At 53.8% G+C, this 13509-nt stretch overlaps 6 protein-coding genes across 6 annotated transcripts; all 6 read left to right on the top strand.

Annotated features, from left to right (window-relative positions):
• Positions 1 to 286: 286 nt before the first annotated feature.
• QC764_502750 (uncharacterized protein) lies at positions 287 to 1933 on the top strand (the record flags this gene model as incomplete). The annotated part of the gene is made up of 1 exon (XM_062947538.1): positions 287 to 1933. The coding sequence occupies one exon, from the start codon at positions 287 to 289 to the stop codon at positions 1931 to 1933; it is 1647 nt and encodes a 548-aa protein (XP_062798402.1).
• Positions 1934 to 2508: 575 nt separating this feature from the next.
• Positions 2509 to 5632, top strand: QC764_502760 (uncharacterized protein). The gene is made up of 4 exons (XM_062947539.1): positions 2509 to 3642; positions 3696 to 5209; positions 5268 to 5361; positions 5419 to 5632. Exons 1-4 carry the CDS (start codon positions 3261 to 3263, stop codon positions 5484 to 5486), a joined length of 2058 nt encoding a protein of 685 aa, XP_062798401.1. The 5' UTR covers positions 2509 to 3260; the 3' UTR covers positions 5487 to 5632.
• Positions 5633 to 6483: 851 nt separating this feature from the next.
• Positions 6484 to 7342, top strand: QC764_0072670 (uncharacterized protein; the record flags this gene model as incomplete). The annotated part of the gene is made up of 2 exons (XM_062940669.1): positions 6484 to 6506; positions 6662 to 7342. The coding sequence occupies 2 exons, from the start codon at positions 6484 to 6486 to the stop codon at positions 7263 to 7265; spliced, it is 627 nt and encodes a 208-aa protein (XP_062798400.1). The 3' UTR covers positions 7266 to 7342.
• Positions 7343 to 7476: 134 nt separating this feature from the next.
• On the top strand, positions 7477 to 8494 carry QC764_502770 (uncharacterized protein). Its single transcript, XM_062947540.1, has 2 exons — positions 7477 to 8229; positions 8292 to 8494. The coding sequence occupies exons 1-2, from the start codon at positions 7714 to 7716 to the stop codon at positions 8325 to 8327; spliced, it is 552 nt and encodes a 183-aa protein (XP_062798399.1). The 5' UTR covers positions 7477 to 7713; the 3' UTR covers positions 8328 to 8494.
• Positions 8495 to 9709: 1215 nt separating this feature from the next.
• Positions 9710 to 11203, top strand: QC764_0072650 (uncharacterized protein; the record flags this gene model as incomplete). Its single annotated transcript, XM_062940668.1, has 2 exons — positions 9710 to 9824; positions 9894 to 11203. 2 exons carry the CDS (start codon positions 9710 to 9712, stop codon positions 11201 to 11203), a joined length of 1425 nt encoding a protein of 474 aa, XP_062798398.1.
• A 1204-nt stretch (positions 11204 to 12407) lies between these two features.
• QC764_502790 (uncharacterized protein) lies at positions 12408 to 13440 on the top strand (the record flags this gene model as incomplete). The annotated part of the gene is made up of 2 exons (XM_062947541.1): positions 12408 to 13043; positions 13102 to 13440. 2 exons carry the CDS (start codon positions 12408 to 12410, stop codon positions 13438 to 13440), a joined length of 975 nt encoding a protein of 324 aa, XP_062798397.1.
• Positions 13441 to 13509: the final 69 nt, after the last annotated feature.

The raw sequence follows: 13509 nt of genomic DNA, 5'->3' as shown, positions 1-13509 counted from the left end.
GGAAGCTCGGTGGTGTCGGTCCAACTCTCCTACTGCTATTGTTGAATGAGGGGGTTGGATGGAATGTATATATCTTGCAGGATCGTTCGCGTGGCCGGCTGATCATTCTCGATGGGATTTACCTATAATATCCTCCTGATTCCCTTCCCCGGGTGCCATCTGGTTACCTTTTCTTGTATGTCCAGTGTCAAGACATACCACTGCTGACGTCTGTGTCAACAGTTTGGTAATCTGGGTGACAGACATCTGACAAAAGCACATTGCCCTCTTTCACATACCACCCAAAATGGCCATCGCCATCCGCCATGATCCCCACAGCCACGCCCACGAGGAGTCCATCCCAGGCACCGTGAGCCTCGCCGCCAAAGAGGGTGAAGAAACCCACTACGGCCAGGCCCTCTTCCCTGTCCCCTCGGCCGACCCCAACGACCCCTTACAATGGACCAAGTTCAAGAAACATATGATCATGTTTTGCGCCTGCGCCTTTTCCTTTCTGGGAATCTCTGCCTTGCTCGGACCGGCAGTGTACATCGGGCTTTGGTCCGCTCAGTTCAACGTCGATCCCAACACGGCGGCAGGGCTGGTGAACTACCCCAACTTGATTTTCGGTTTTGGGAGTGTGATCTTGGTGCCGTTGTACAAGAGGTACGGGAGGCGACCGGTCATGTTGCTGAGCCTGGTGGCATATATTGGGGGGATCATCGGGGCGAGTCAATCGACGACGTATGGGGGTTTGCTAGCATGGAGGATTGTGCATGCTTTTGGGAGTGGGGTTTGCGAGGCGTTGCCGGTACAGTTGGTGAATGACATCTTCTTCTTGCACGAGAGAGGGAAGAAGTTGGGGTGGTATACGGTTGCCTTGTGTCTGGGAGCAACTGGGCCGATGTTTTGCGGGTTTATGCTTGCGGCCGGGTATTCGTGGAACTTGTTCTTTTATGTCGAGCTGGCTTTTGGTGTCGCGCTTTTGCTCTTGTGTTTTCTTTTTGTGGAAGAGTCGTTGTATTTCAGAGCTCCTGTTGCTCCGTCAGGTGGGTCGTCAAGTGGGAGCAACCTCGAGGTTGTGACGTCGGCTGCGACCACGGCAGAAGGCAATGAGAAGAAGCGGCAGCCAGAGACTGCAGAGCTGTCGGGCAATTTTGTCCTACCCCGGCGCAAGTCTTGGAAACAGCAGCTCAGTATCTTCCCGGACAAGTTCGACTACACGTGTGACTTTTGGGCCATGCCATTCAGAGCTTTCACCCATCTCTTGGTTCCTTCCACCTTCTGGGTCATCGCCACCTACGGCATCTATATTGGACTGTGCGGCTTCTCCTTCAACTTCGTCTTCCCGTTGAAGATTGTCCAGCCCCCATACAATTGGCCCGAGACAAATTCTGGTCTGAGCGCCATTGCAACTTTTATTGGCTTCGGCCTTGCTCTTCCTCTACTCCCGGCATCCGATATCCTGGCCGCGAGGCTCACAAGGAGGAATGGGGGCATCAGAGAAGCCGAAATGAGACTGGGGGTTCTCATTCCTGCCGCGTTTGTTGCTCCGGCAGGCCAAGTTCTCTTTGGTATGGCTGCAGCCAGAGATCTCCACTGGATATGCTACTTCATCGCGATCGGTATCACCCAGTGGGCTGGCTACTTTTACTTCACACTCACATTGGCTTATGCGGTTGATTCGTACAATGCCAACTTGAGCGAGATGCTCATCATCATGAACCTTGGCAAGCAGGCCATCAGCTTTGGTTTTAGCGGGGAGCTGTTGAACTGGATCCTCAAGCATGGATATGTCACGATTGTTGTGGCGGCTTTCGTCCCCATCTTGGTGGTAAACAACATGATGGTCTTCGTTTTCATGATCTGGGGCAAGAGAATCAGAGTGATGATGGCGAATAGTTGGCTGGCAAGGTTTCATGGGAGGAGTTTGACACGGGGCGAGGGACATTGATAAAGACCTATCAACGTGTGGGTACTGGGACTAGACTCTATCTAGGCGCATGAGACTCTGCTCATGCCTTAATTATAGCTTCTCAGATCAAAACTCTGGTTCGAATTGCGTCATCTGGTACCTACCTTAGCACCATGCAATGCTCCGTAGGTAGGGTACCTACCTTACCTTTACCTTACCCGCCTTGCGCCCAATGTAACCGGCTCATTGCGACTGACAGGCCTCGGTTTTTACCCCTATTTTTATACTCTGTTTGTTTACTTCATATTGCCAAAGCCACCTTTGCCAATTTGCTTTTTGCTTCTTCATCATGGGCAAGCGAGATAACAACCTTCACGATGGTACTTCTTTGTTAGCTAGACACGACGGAACCTCTCATCGAAACTGCTTGTACAACCGGCAGGCAACCCGAAGTACGAGAGACTTATTAGCACACGAGCTAAACGATGATGCGAAAGGAGCCCCTGATAAGATGGAAAGATATGTAGGTAGATTTGTATCTGTTTACGCAAGCTACCTTACGTAGCCTTTTCACTCGGAAATGGAGTTCTCCCGGCTGACCACCTCGGAATCAGAGACGGGTCCCTCTACGCCTTTGGTATAACATCAACGAAGCCGTTGACAACCCATGACCAATTGCAACAAACGAATCAAGAAAAGCGCGCCTTATCACGACAACAAGATGGAGTTTTGCTCCTTTAGCTGTGTCCTGCTGTTGACAAATCAACCACCTTCCCGAACAGGAATGGGGGGGGCGCTCCACCAGCATGGGGGCCAAGATACGGATAACAACGGTCGTCTTCCAAGCGAACTTCCCCAGGATATGCAGATATCTACTAGACCCGATAACTACTGCAACTGCACAGCGCAAAAGACCACCTCTCGGATCCTTCGGTACGATGGTGAAGAGGGATTGGGGACAAAGTCTGACAAGGATCCAATCCACCCACGCTGCTAACCGCCCCTCCATCTTCTCCCAAAGCAGTCAATCAGAACAGAACACACCAGGGTAGGTATTCGCCTTCTTCGCGGGGGAGAGGCACGATTTGTCAAAGATTTACACAAACCGGGCGTTAGCTGTCGGGCAGGCGTCCATCCCGCACCTGACCTCAACAGGGGAACTGTGTATCGATGGAGCAATTGATCCGATTATGCGTGGGCGGACTCTTCGTCCATGTTCCGAGGCTTCACCTCTCCGAGCTCGGGATGGTAAGTCGGTACGGCCATGTTGAGGGCACCCTTCCGTATAAAAGACCCCGAGCCCCAGGCCTGCTGAGACTGACTTCCGGGTAGAACGACCAGGTCCCACCACCCCCCTCTCCTCACAATGGTCGGCTTTACATCTTTCCTCCTCCTCGGAGGTGCTGCTGCTGCTTCAGTCAACCTCAACAGCCACCCTGTCAGGCTCGAGATTCGCCATGCCGTGACCTCTCGCCTTGGCAACGTCCACCTGTTTGTCGAGAGAGACGTGGCCGGTCCTGTCACCGTTTCCTACGGTTCTTGCTCATCTCTCTCTGCTAGAGATGCCCATCACACCGTGGGCGAGATCCAGGGAAAGAGACAGGAGACACGCCTTGTGTGGAAGCTTCCCGAGAGGTCTGAGTCTGGGGGATGCCTCTCCGCCTGGAACTCCGCCGGGCAGCTTCTGGGGAGGAGTGAGCCTCAGCTCCTCGAGAATCGCCACGCAAAGAGAGCAGAGAAGCGAGCTGGTCAGTTCAACTCTGGTGAAACAAGACGCACCTCACTTGCTAACGATCCACAGCCATCGCCATGACCAACGCCACGGGAATTGAAACCCTCGGTCCCTGGTTCGAGGGTGTCAAGCTCCTCCAGGACCAACAACCGGGGCCCATTGACGTCAAGGCCGCCAAGGAGAAGGAGGTTGCCATTGTGGGTGCCGGCATGTCTGGGCTGATGAGCTATCTCGTCCTCACTCAAGCGGGCCTCAAGAATGTCAAGATCATTGAGGCCGGCAACCGTCTTGGTGGCAGAGTTCACACCGAGTACCTGCGCGGCAAGGCTTTTGATTACTCCTACCAGGAGATGGGCCCGATGCGGTTCCCCTGGACCTACAATGATCCAGCAACCAACAGCACGCTCGAAATCACCGACTCTCAGATCGTCTTCCAGGTCGCCGAGGAGATCAACAAACTGAACAAGAACAGCAAGAACCTCACCGTCAGTTTCCAGCCTTGGTACCAGAGCTCACCAAACGGACTGGTCTACAGGAACGGTTTCAAGCTCCCATCCGGTCTACCACCAACTTCTGCCCAGATTGCGGCCGATCCTTCCTTGGGGACCCCTTCTATGCCCCGGGACAACTCGACCATCGCTTTGGCTGCGGCCCTGAGCGAGTACATGCCTCCCAGCAGTGTGTATGCGGATGTGGCCAACAACATGTTCAAGGCTCACAAGGACTGGATCGAGAACGGTCTCAAGGGTCTTGGAGGTGATACGTGGTCCGAGTTTGCTTTCCTGACACACCACCTTGGAGGTAGCCTCAACGACACAGATGTTATTGGCGGAAGCGATCACAGCTACTGGTCCAGCATCTACAGCGGCGCTTATTTCCGAGCCGCCTCCTGGAAGACCATCGATGGCGGCCTCAACCGTCTTCCCTTGGCTTTTCACCCGTTGGTCAACAAGGATACCATCATGAACCGCGCCGTCGAGCGTGTTGCCTTCTCCACCGACTCCAAGACGGGTTCCAAGAAGGTCCAGCTCTCCTACCGAGACAGCAACCCCCGCAGTGGGAAGAAGTCCAATCTCTCCTCTGCCGGCTACGATTACGCCATTATCTCTGCTCCCTTCTCCGTCGTCCGCTCCTGGAGAATGCCCACCCTCCCTGCCACCATCTCCAACGCCATCCGCAAGCTCGAGTACGCCAACGCCTGCAAGGTCGCCCTCGAGTACAAGACCCGCTTCTGGGAGAAGTACGCCAACCCCATCCTCGGCAGTTGCAGCACCTCCACCGACATCCCTGGTATCGGCTCCATCTGCTACCCATCCTACAATATCAACGGCACCGGGCCCGCTTCCATTCTGGCGAGTTATGACACTGGCGCGCTGCTCGAGTCGCTGTCAGAAGAAGAGCACGTCCAGTATGTGTTGGACGCCATGACCGAGATCCACGGCGAGGAGACGAGGAAGCTGTACACTGGTCGGTACAACAGGCGGTGCTGGGCTCAAGACGAGCTCACCAGGGGTGGCTGGGCGAACCCAAGTATTGGACAGCATCAGCTGTATATTCCCGAGTACTTCAAGACTTATGATGGGGTACGTCTTCCTGCCTTGCTCAAGACTGACATGATAAAAAGCTAACACATGGACACAGTTGATCTTTGTCGGCGAGCACACCAGCTACACGCATGCTTGGATTGCCTCTGCTTTGGAGAGCGGTATCAGAGGTGGTGTTCAGCTTCTTTTGGGTAAGTTTCATCTGATGGCTCTGATAACATTTGGATGGGGGGCTAACAGTTTGACAGAACTTGGGCTGGTTGATGAGGCCAAGGAGGCTGTTGACAAATGGATGGCAAGATGGATCGATATCTGAGTCAATGAGCCAAAGTTCGCACAGATGCCATGACATGAAATAATGCCTAATGAATACGTACATAGAATAACAGCACCTTAATAATAGCTGGTTTTGGTGAGGAAAATGAGACATTTTGGCCATTTAGAGTTCTCTGCCGTGCTATAGGAACAAATCTTGGTTACCCCTGAATTACCCCTTTTCCCACACATGCCGGTGCATTGGCCAGCGCGCAATCGAGGTACTTGAGTCAGCATTCTACTAGGTAGGACAGAAATGCCCTGATTTGTGCAAAATTCCCGAGGTTTTCTTTGTAGTTGAGAGAACGCGTACGCCACGGCACACATGGTCGGTCTCTGAATGAGGCTCTGAATAAAGCTTCCCAGGAGCTCATATCTAGCTTTCACCAGCTACTGAAGGTCTTTGTGGAGATCTAGTCTTTGTTCTGCCCCGCTCAGTTGACCTGTCCAGACTGTCGGGCCAGACTTTCGCAAGCCCTTCAAGCACTAGGTGGATCAAAGATACAGAATTGCTGAATGTCTTCATTTCCACTCGTCCAGTTCTGCGAATACCTATGTCCGACATGGGCTTGACCGTACCAACTTTAACCTTCCGAGTTATGTGGCTCTTCTTCCTCTCACTCATTCTCCGAGTTGAAGCCCACTTTGGAGAAGCTCATCACGGGGTCCCCGAAGGTCCCCATAGAAGCTTTCAAGGTGCTCTCACGCCGGAATCAAGATGGCATGCGGCAAAGCCCACGCATTTCCGCGCAGAGGCTCCTGACTGGGATCATGGACCAGCACAGGCACCCGCTCCTACGGCGTCCCTCAAACCCTTCTCCTAGTCCGCGGGGCCTGTTGTTGAGACAAAATGCCCTCACTACCTGTGTCTATATTCAAGGCGATATCAGTACGTTGCTTACGTTCCAAACCCTGCCTCTTTGCTTTGGTCCAACATGGCTCAATAGACAAGCCTATAACATGCAACGGAGGGTTGGTTTGTAGTACCGCTCAAGACCATGTGGGCTGCTGTCCAACATCAGTAGGTTGCGATGTCGCCACAGCCTGCTTAGACAACGGCGACTTCAGTCGTGGGCGTTGCAATAATCTTGGTCCACATACAACCTGTTGGTACGTGTACGGTGTCCTAAGAACATTTGAGGCGTCGTCTCTAACAACCTGACCTGGATCAAACAGCACCAATCCTGCCTCGGTCTTTTGCAACACGCTGACATATCACGATCGTCCGTTCCAGACCATGGTCGGATGCGGTGAGAGACCACATTGGCAGCAGGCCATGATCCACGCCAGTCCCGTGCCTTCCGCGTCGACAACACCCAGCTCCCGACCTATGGACATGCCTGGTACGACCCAGGGCGTCATCGCAGGGGCGGTGATAGGCGGGATACTAATCTTGGTCATCATTCTCACTCTGCTCATCATGTTTCTTTGCAGACGCCGCAAGAAGAAGCAGAATCGCCAGCAAGCTCAGGATTACTATGACGCGATTTATCCCAGGGGGTTCGCACTGACGAGTCCATCACCGGGACCGGCTTTTTCAGAGCGCAATCCTTTTGAAAGCACCCGAAGTAGTATGATCAAGCCCGTGTGGGGGCAAGACTTGCCTGCACCTGCACCTCCTACACATAACCACCCTCTCAACAACACTTGGCCACTGAGTCCTTATGAGGGAGAGCCTATCAGTCCCGGGACGGTGCCGGTGGTGGAGGCTCCTGCTGATATGCACGCCAAAGGGAAGCGACGGGAGAATGTTTACGAGATGCGAACATCGCGAGGCTGAGGTGATTACGTGAAGGATTCAGGGGTTCAGGGACATCGGGACGAGCTGTATTGGTGTACATATTCATGTGTGGAGGACATGGCTTCTTGTATATTTTCAATATTAGTCTGTTTCTTTCATGTGGTAGTAACAATCGATCATTTCATGTCGAGGCCATTTACCCGGATCTAGCAGAGCAGCCGATCTACCTTTTCCTGTTCACAAAGCAGCGCCCCTCTCACGGGACGCGGGATTAAAGCAGCTCAATACCGGCGGAGAGGTTAATTCCACCAGCAAAGCGCTCGCCAGGAGGCAAAGGCCCCGGTGTATATATTGAGCCTTATATTGATCTTCGATCATCCGATCGGCGTCGTTCCGACCGAGGGACCCCTTAAAAGCCGAGGTGCAGCTAACCTTCCATCTCAAAGCTTGTCGACAACCCAAGACTCTCGCCGGTAACGCCACCGCCATGAAGTCAACCATTGTCTCCATCCTGCTCAGCGCGGGCGCCTGCCTAGCCTCACCTGTTGCTCAAGCAGACACACCAGTCTCCACGCCCTCTCCCACCACCCTCCAGCAAGGTGCCTATTGGATTCGTGGCGTGACGCCTCCAAACTATCACAAATACCTCCAGACGAAGCCCGCGAATGTTCCCGGCATCGCTATCCTCGAGTCACACACCACGGCAGGACAGTTCAACATCGAGGGTGGACAGCTAGTCAACAAGGTATCCAACCCACCGTTGTATCTCTGGGTGGAGGAGCCGGCCGACAAGGCCAACCCTCCTCGTACTCTGGCCACCTTCTTCAACACGACCAAGTCGACGTTTGGGACGTTTGCGTGGCAGGGAGACACCCTCACGTGGAGCGTGCCGAGCATCAGGAGGCAGAACGTCGGAGCCTGGCTTGTGTGCAAGAACCAGCAGTTGTTCATCAACACGGGCGCTTATGGTTATCAAACGCCTGCAGGGTGCTCCGACCATACTGTGAGTTCCCCTCATAATTACTTGAGTGATTGAGATGGTGCCAACTGACATTGCCCCGACAGATCCATTACTACAACGACAAGACGGCAAACAACTAGGTAGATAGGGAGCGCTAGTGTGTGCGCCAGTAACTTTTTTGATGTATGTAAATGGACAGGATATGTAAATAGACAAAAAGTATGCATTGTCGGTCTAAGCCATGACTGAACACGAGATGTAATCAGCCACATCAGATACGGATACGCGAATTGTGATATTGCTAGCTGTCGGGGACGCGCGTGCCAACAATTCCGAACAAGAGGTGATCGCTGGCAGAAAAAGCCGTTGAGCGTACCGGTTGACGTATGCCAACAGCTTCCAAGTGTTTTCCAAGTCTCCAAGGCGTTAGTCGAGATTTCAGACAAGAAATTGGCCAAAGTGAGGTGGGCGGCGTTGACAACCAGTGTACCACCGAGACTCAGGTAGATAGCCAGAGAACGACAGGGACAAGTCCGTGTAGCAGAGGGCTACCACACGTACATATATCTTATCGTTCCTGTTGAAGTCGTTGGGGGCGCTTGGATCTGAATTAAAACAGGGTTTGGAGGGTCTGGAACATCGGTGGGATGGGTTTTCACGGTTTCTGGGGTTGATCAGTTGCATGTGGGGCCTGTGGTGGGGGTTCCAGGTTGGGATCTTGAGGTGGCCTCTCTGTGCATCTTGGCTTCCGTATTCCCCTGCCCACCTCACCAGCAGCAGCGGGCAGAGCTTCTTCGATGCTGATATCCACGTGTCCGGCGCTGACGGCGCAACGAAAATGATGAATCGACTAACGGCGCAGCATCCACGACTCATCTAGTGCCCGGAATGAACTGTAGAGTATTGGAACTCGAGGGATATCATCGAGAAAAAAAGAGAGGCCCACCTGCATCGCAGTGTTCCTGATGGCCGCCAAGGCTGGGAGAGCAAATGCAACAGCCAATGGCACCGTCAACAGTGGAGGTGAGCGTGCACCGCCTCGCCGATGCCCAGCCATTGCAGCCAAAAAACAGAAAAGCCAAGAAGCCAAGCGCCAAACGAGAATACCAAGCAGCGACAAGGAGGTGTTTCTTCGCGTCATCTTGGCCCTCCCACCTCCTGAAACCATGCCTTTTCCACCTGGCTTCGCTCTTTTCCATCTACCACCTCCTCCACCGCCTCCATCGCCGTTATCATCGTCAACACCGTCCCTCCGTCATCATCACCTGTAAGGTATATATGTTGATGAACTAGGTAAACACCAGGTGCTGGTCATCACCACCACCGCCACCTCACACTCGTTACTCCCACCAAACCCACGCTCGTTCCCCTATTCCAGCTTTCGCTTTAACCTGAGCGCGAGCTTATTCCGGATTTGACCACCAACGACAACGACGCATACCCCCAGATCACCCAAACTTTCGAGTTGGATATTATAGCAGATACAGAAGATTGGGCGATTGCAACAACCACAGCCGCGAAAATGGCGACAACGCCAGCACTGAAAAGCCCGTCGCGATGGTTGACGGCGCTGCTGGCCACCACAAGCTGCTTGCTTCCTGGCGCACGAGCTACCGTCTATAAGCTGGGCACAAAAGGTACCGACCCGACCCAGCACATGTCGAGAGAATCCCATGAATTGATGTTGACTGTTTTGTTGTTTGCAGCCGAAATCAAGGAGTCCGCCGCCACGCTCGCCTACGACCTCATGCTCTATTACAAGGGCAACCAGTCGGGTGAAATTCCCGGCATTCTCCCCGGCCCCCCCACAGAACACAAGGGCGACTACTACTGGTGGGAAGGAGGAGCCATGATGGGCACTTACGTCGATTATTGGTTTCTGACAGGCGACGAGTCCTACAACAAGGTAGTCACCGAAGGCATGATTCACCAGGTCGGTCCCGACGAGGATTACATGCCGCCTAACCACACGGCCTCGCTGGGCAACGACGACCAGGGTTTCTGGGGCATGAGTGCCATGTTGGCGGCCGAGAATAAATTCCCCAATCCGCCAGAGGGCCAGCCCCAGTGGCTCGCCCTGGCCCAGGCTGTTTTCCACACCCAAGCCGCCCCCGAAAGACACGACAACACCTGCAACGGAGGTCTGAGATGGCAGGTTCCCCCCATGAACGCAGGTTACAACTACAAGAACACCATTGCCAACGGCTGCTTCTTTGACTTGGGCGCCCGCCTGGCAGCCTACACCTTCAACCAGTCATATGCCGACTGGGCTGACAAGACGTTCCAGTGGCTGTGGGATGTAGGGTATATTGATCACAAGGACTGGCGTGTGTATGACGGTGGCCACGTCGAGCACAACTGCACCGACATCAACAAAGCCCAGTTCAGCTACAACGCTGCCCTCTTGCTGCACGGGAGCGCCTTCATGTACAACTACACCAACGGCAGTGAGATTTGGAAGACGAGAGTCGACAAGCTGTGGGAGGGCATGCATCGCGATTTCTTCGAGGACGATATCGCCTACGAAATTCCCTGCGAGGGCCGCAAGGGCGCCTGCACGGCAGACATGTTGTCGTTCAAGGGCTACGTCCACCGCTGGCTGTCCGTGGTCACCAAGGTCGCCCCGCATACCCGGGACAAGATCCTCCCGGTCTTGAGGACGTCTACCGAAGCTGCTGTCAAGCAGTGCACAGGAGGTGACACGGGTCGGAGGTGCGGCTTCTACTGGAGGGAGGGTGTCTATGTTGATCCTGCCGTCGACAAGACGAGCGGCGCTGGCGAGCAGATGAATGTGTTGGCTGCTGTGTCCAGCTTGCTGATTGACGACGCACCTCCTCCGGCCAACAACATCACAGGTCTGAGCAAGCCCAACTACAACGCTGGTTCCAGGTCCAGAGGTCCGAGTGAGCCGCTCGCCCCCATCACCAACGGCGACAGGGCGGGCGCGGCCATCTTGACCATCCTCATTCTCGGAAGTGCCGTTGGTTCCTGGGCGTGGATGAGCTTTGGGGATTAAACATCTCCTTTTGTCACTTTTGGTGTATCTGGCTTTTTTTTCCTTTTGGGTTCTTTTTTCCTGTGTGTTTTCTTGGCTTGGGTATGGGTCTGATGTTGACTGACATGTGTTCGTATATACAACAACATTTTACTGCTGTGGCTGTGTCATATATTAACACCTATGATATCCCCTTCGTCCTCTCACTTGTTTGGTCAGTGTCGTTTTTCGTCACATTGTTTGTCTGTATACTTTTTGTCAGTCAGCCTACCAGCCAATCTGTTGTTTCTGGGTCGTATGACACAGTTTTGAGCACTGGTCGGCGTCGATGGGTGGTAATTGGTCTTCGATCTTGTCTGCTAGCTAGCGAGTCTAGAGTGGTTTGGAAGAAGAGGGAGTGGATAGAAGAAAAATCAAGAAATTGTCCTACCTTGTCGTGCCATTCATCTTGGGGCGGTTGGCAAGGGACTGGTTGGGGACGATCACAAGCAAAGAATTCAACTTTGGAGTTCTGCAGCATCCGGGCATCGGGGTCACGGGTTGATCTGTCAAGGGTTTCGAGCACCAAGACGGCGAGCTAACAACCCAGCGGCCCGGCCGAGGTGGGATTAAGCTTTCCGCCCCCCTTGCTGCAACTCCGCCGTTGAACTGTGTTCTGTTAGCGTGGTAAGGTACCGAGATAGCTAGAGGAACCGTTGTGTTTCTGTTGATCGGCCATTTCGTCAGAGGCCTGGGGACGTTTGTCATTTGGTCCAGGAGAAGTGAAGGTCCAATGGAGGGGTACCCGCCAGAAGGAAGAACAGGTTCTACTTTCTTCAATGTTCACCATAGACCTGCCAACAGTTCTGCCTGCATAGTTAGTCCGTCTCACGGCTCCCGAGTATGTAGTGCTCTGACTCTCTCCTTGCAGGTGATTGTCCGAGAAGCTGCAAGACATCCTGCCGGTGGTATTGTCACTGGCTATATCTCTCGGCCTTTTCTCTCTCTTTCGATCCCCGATGTTGTTGCGCCAGAGCCTCCAATCCATCCAGCCAAGAATCCACCAGCCCAATACAATCTTCTATTCTTAGGCCTCTGCTTGCTTTGGGTACATTGCGCGTGTATCTCGCCCCTCCTTGTTTGTGGAGGAGAGAGACATAAAATGGACTCGACCGACGACCTCCTTTTCAAGCTTCTCTTCTTGTTCCTTTAGATCACAGCCATCTTGGAACCGCACATCATCGCCATGTCCTCATACTCGATCCCGCTCTCCCTCCTCATGCTGCTCCTGCCCCGCTCCTCCTTTGCCCAATCTTTTGTCGGCGGCACCTCTCCCTTGTCTTCTGCCCCCTATGGTCTCCCGGCTGCTCCCTTTCTCGAGACCATCAGGGGATTCAACTCCATCTCCAACGCCTCATTTCCCATCACGGGGTACAACCTCTCCATCCCCGCCGGGGCAGCAGATGGCACCGCCTCCCGGGTGCAAGGCTGGGCGTTGGAGATAGGAATCACCCCTGATGTTTCCCTTTCCGGTGTGGCGTCTACCCTATCCGACAAAAAGAAGCAGTTCATGACGACCACGACGCTCAAAATCATCCCGCCTGACGAGGGGCTAGTTCCGGCGTTTAATGCCAGCACCTGGAGGGTTTGCGCCATGGTGTTCACGGGCGGGTTGGTTCAGGGGACGGGGAATACGAGTCAGATTCTGAAAGATGGTGGTGATGGGGGGTGTGAGCAGATGCTGCCGAGTGATTGCATCAATCAGCTACAGGTGAATGGGTTGGCGGGGAACGGGGGGAAGGAAGGAGGTTGTAGTGATGTGAGTGTGCCCGCGGTTTGTCAGGAGTATTTCAGGTTGGTGGGGGTGGAGGGCGATAGTCCTGTTGGGACGGGTTATGGTTAGTATTTTGTTCTTCTATTGCGAGAGGCTGAGCTGACAACGGATGGTAGAGATTACGCCGATTAGCAAGAATGAGAACGGCGTGAACCCGCTGGCTGCGGATAGGAGCTCATTGTTTTTCGCGGCTGGGTCGAGCCCAACAGAGAAGGGGAATAGCTCGTCGATTCGGGAGGCTGAGCACATGATCTGGCCAGTGCTGATGACTTGGACGCACTTTGCGGAGAGCGGCGAGGTTCATGACAGTTCGGGATCGTTGAGCTGTGTCCAGGCCAAGCAGACAGTCAATGAAGAGGCTAGCTCTGAGGCCTGGCAAAGAAAGACGTCGAAGTTGGTGTTGGCCATGGGCTTGGGTGTTGTTGGGTTTTTTGTTGTTGGTTGAGCTTGTCAATGGAGACACAGGGCCGAAGTCGAATGGTTCAAGACAGGACGATGTGATGTTATACGTGGG

Source organism: Podospora pseudoanserina, chromosome 5, assembly GCF_035222485.1.
Source record: "Podospora pseudoanserina strain CBS 124.78 chromosome 5, whole genome shotgun sequence".
Taxonomy (NCBI): Eukaryota; Fungi; Ascomycota; class Sordariomycetes; order Sordariales; family Podosporaceae; genus Podospora; species Podospora pseudoanserina.
This window is presented reverse-complemented; position numbering and strand designations above follow the sequence as displayed.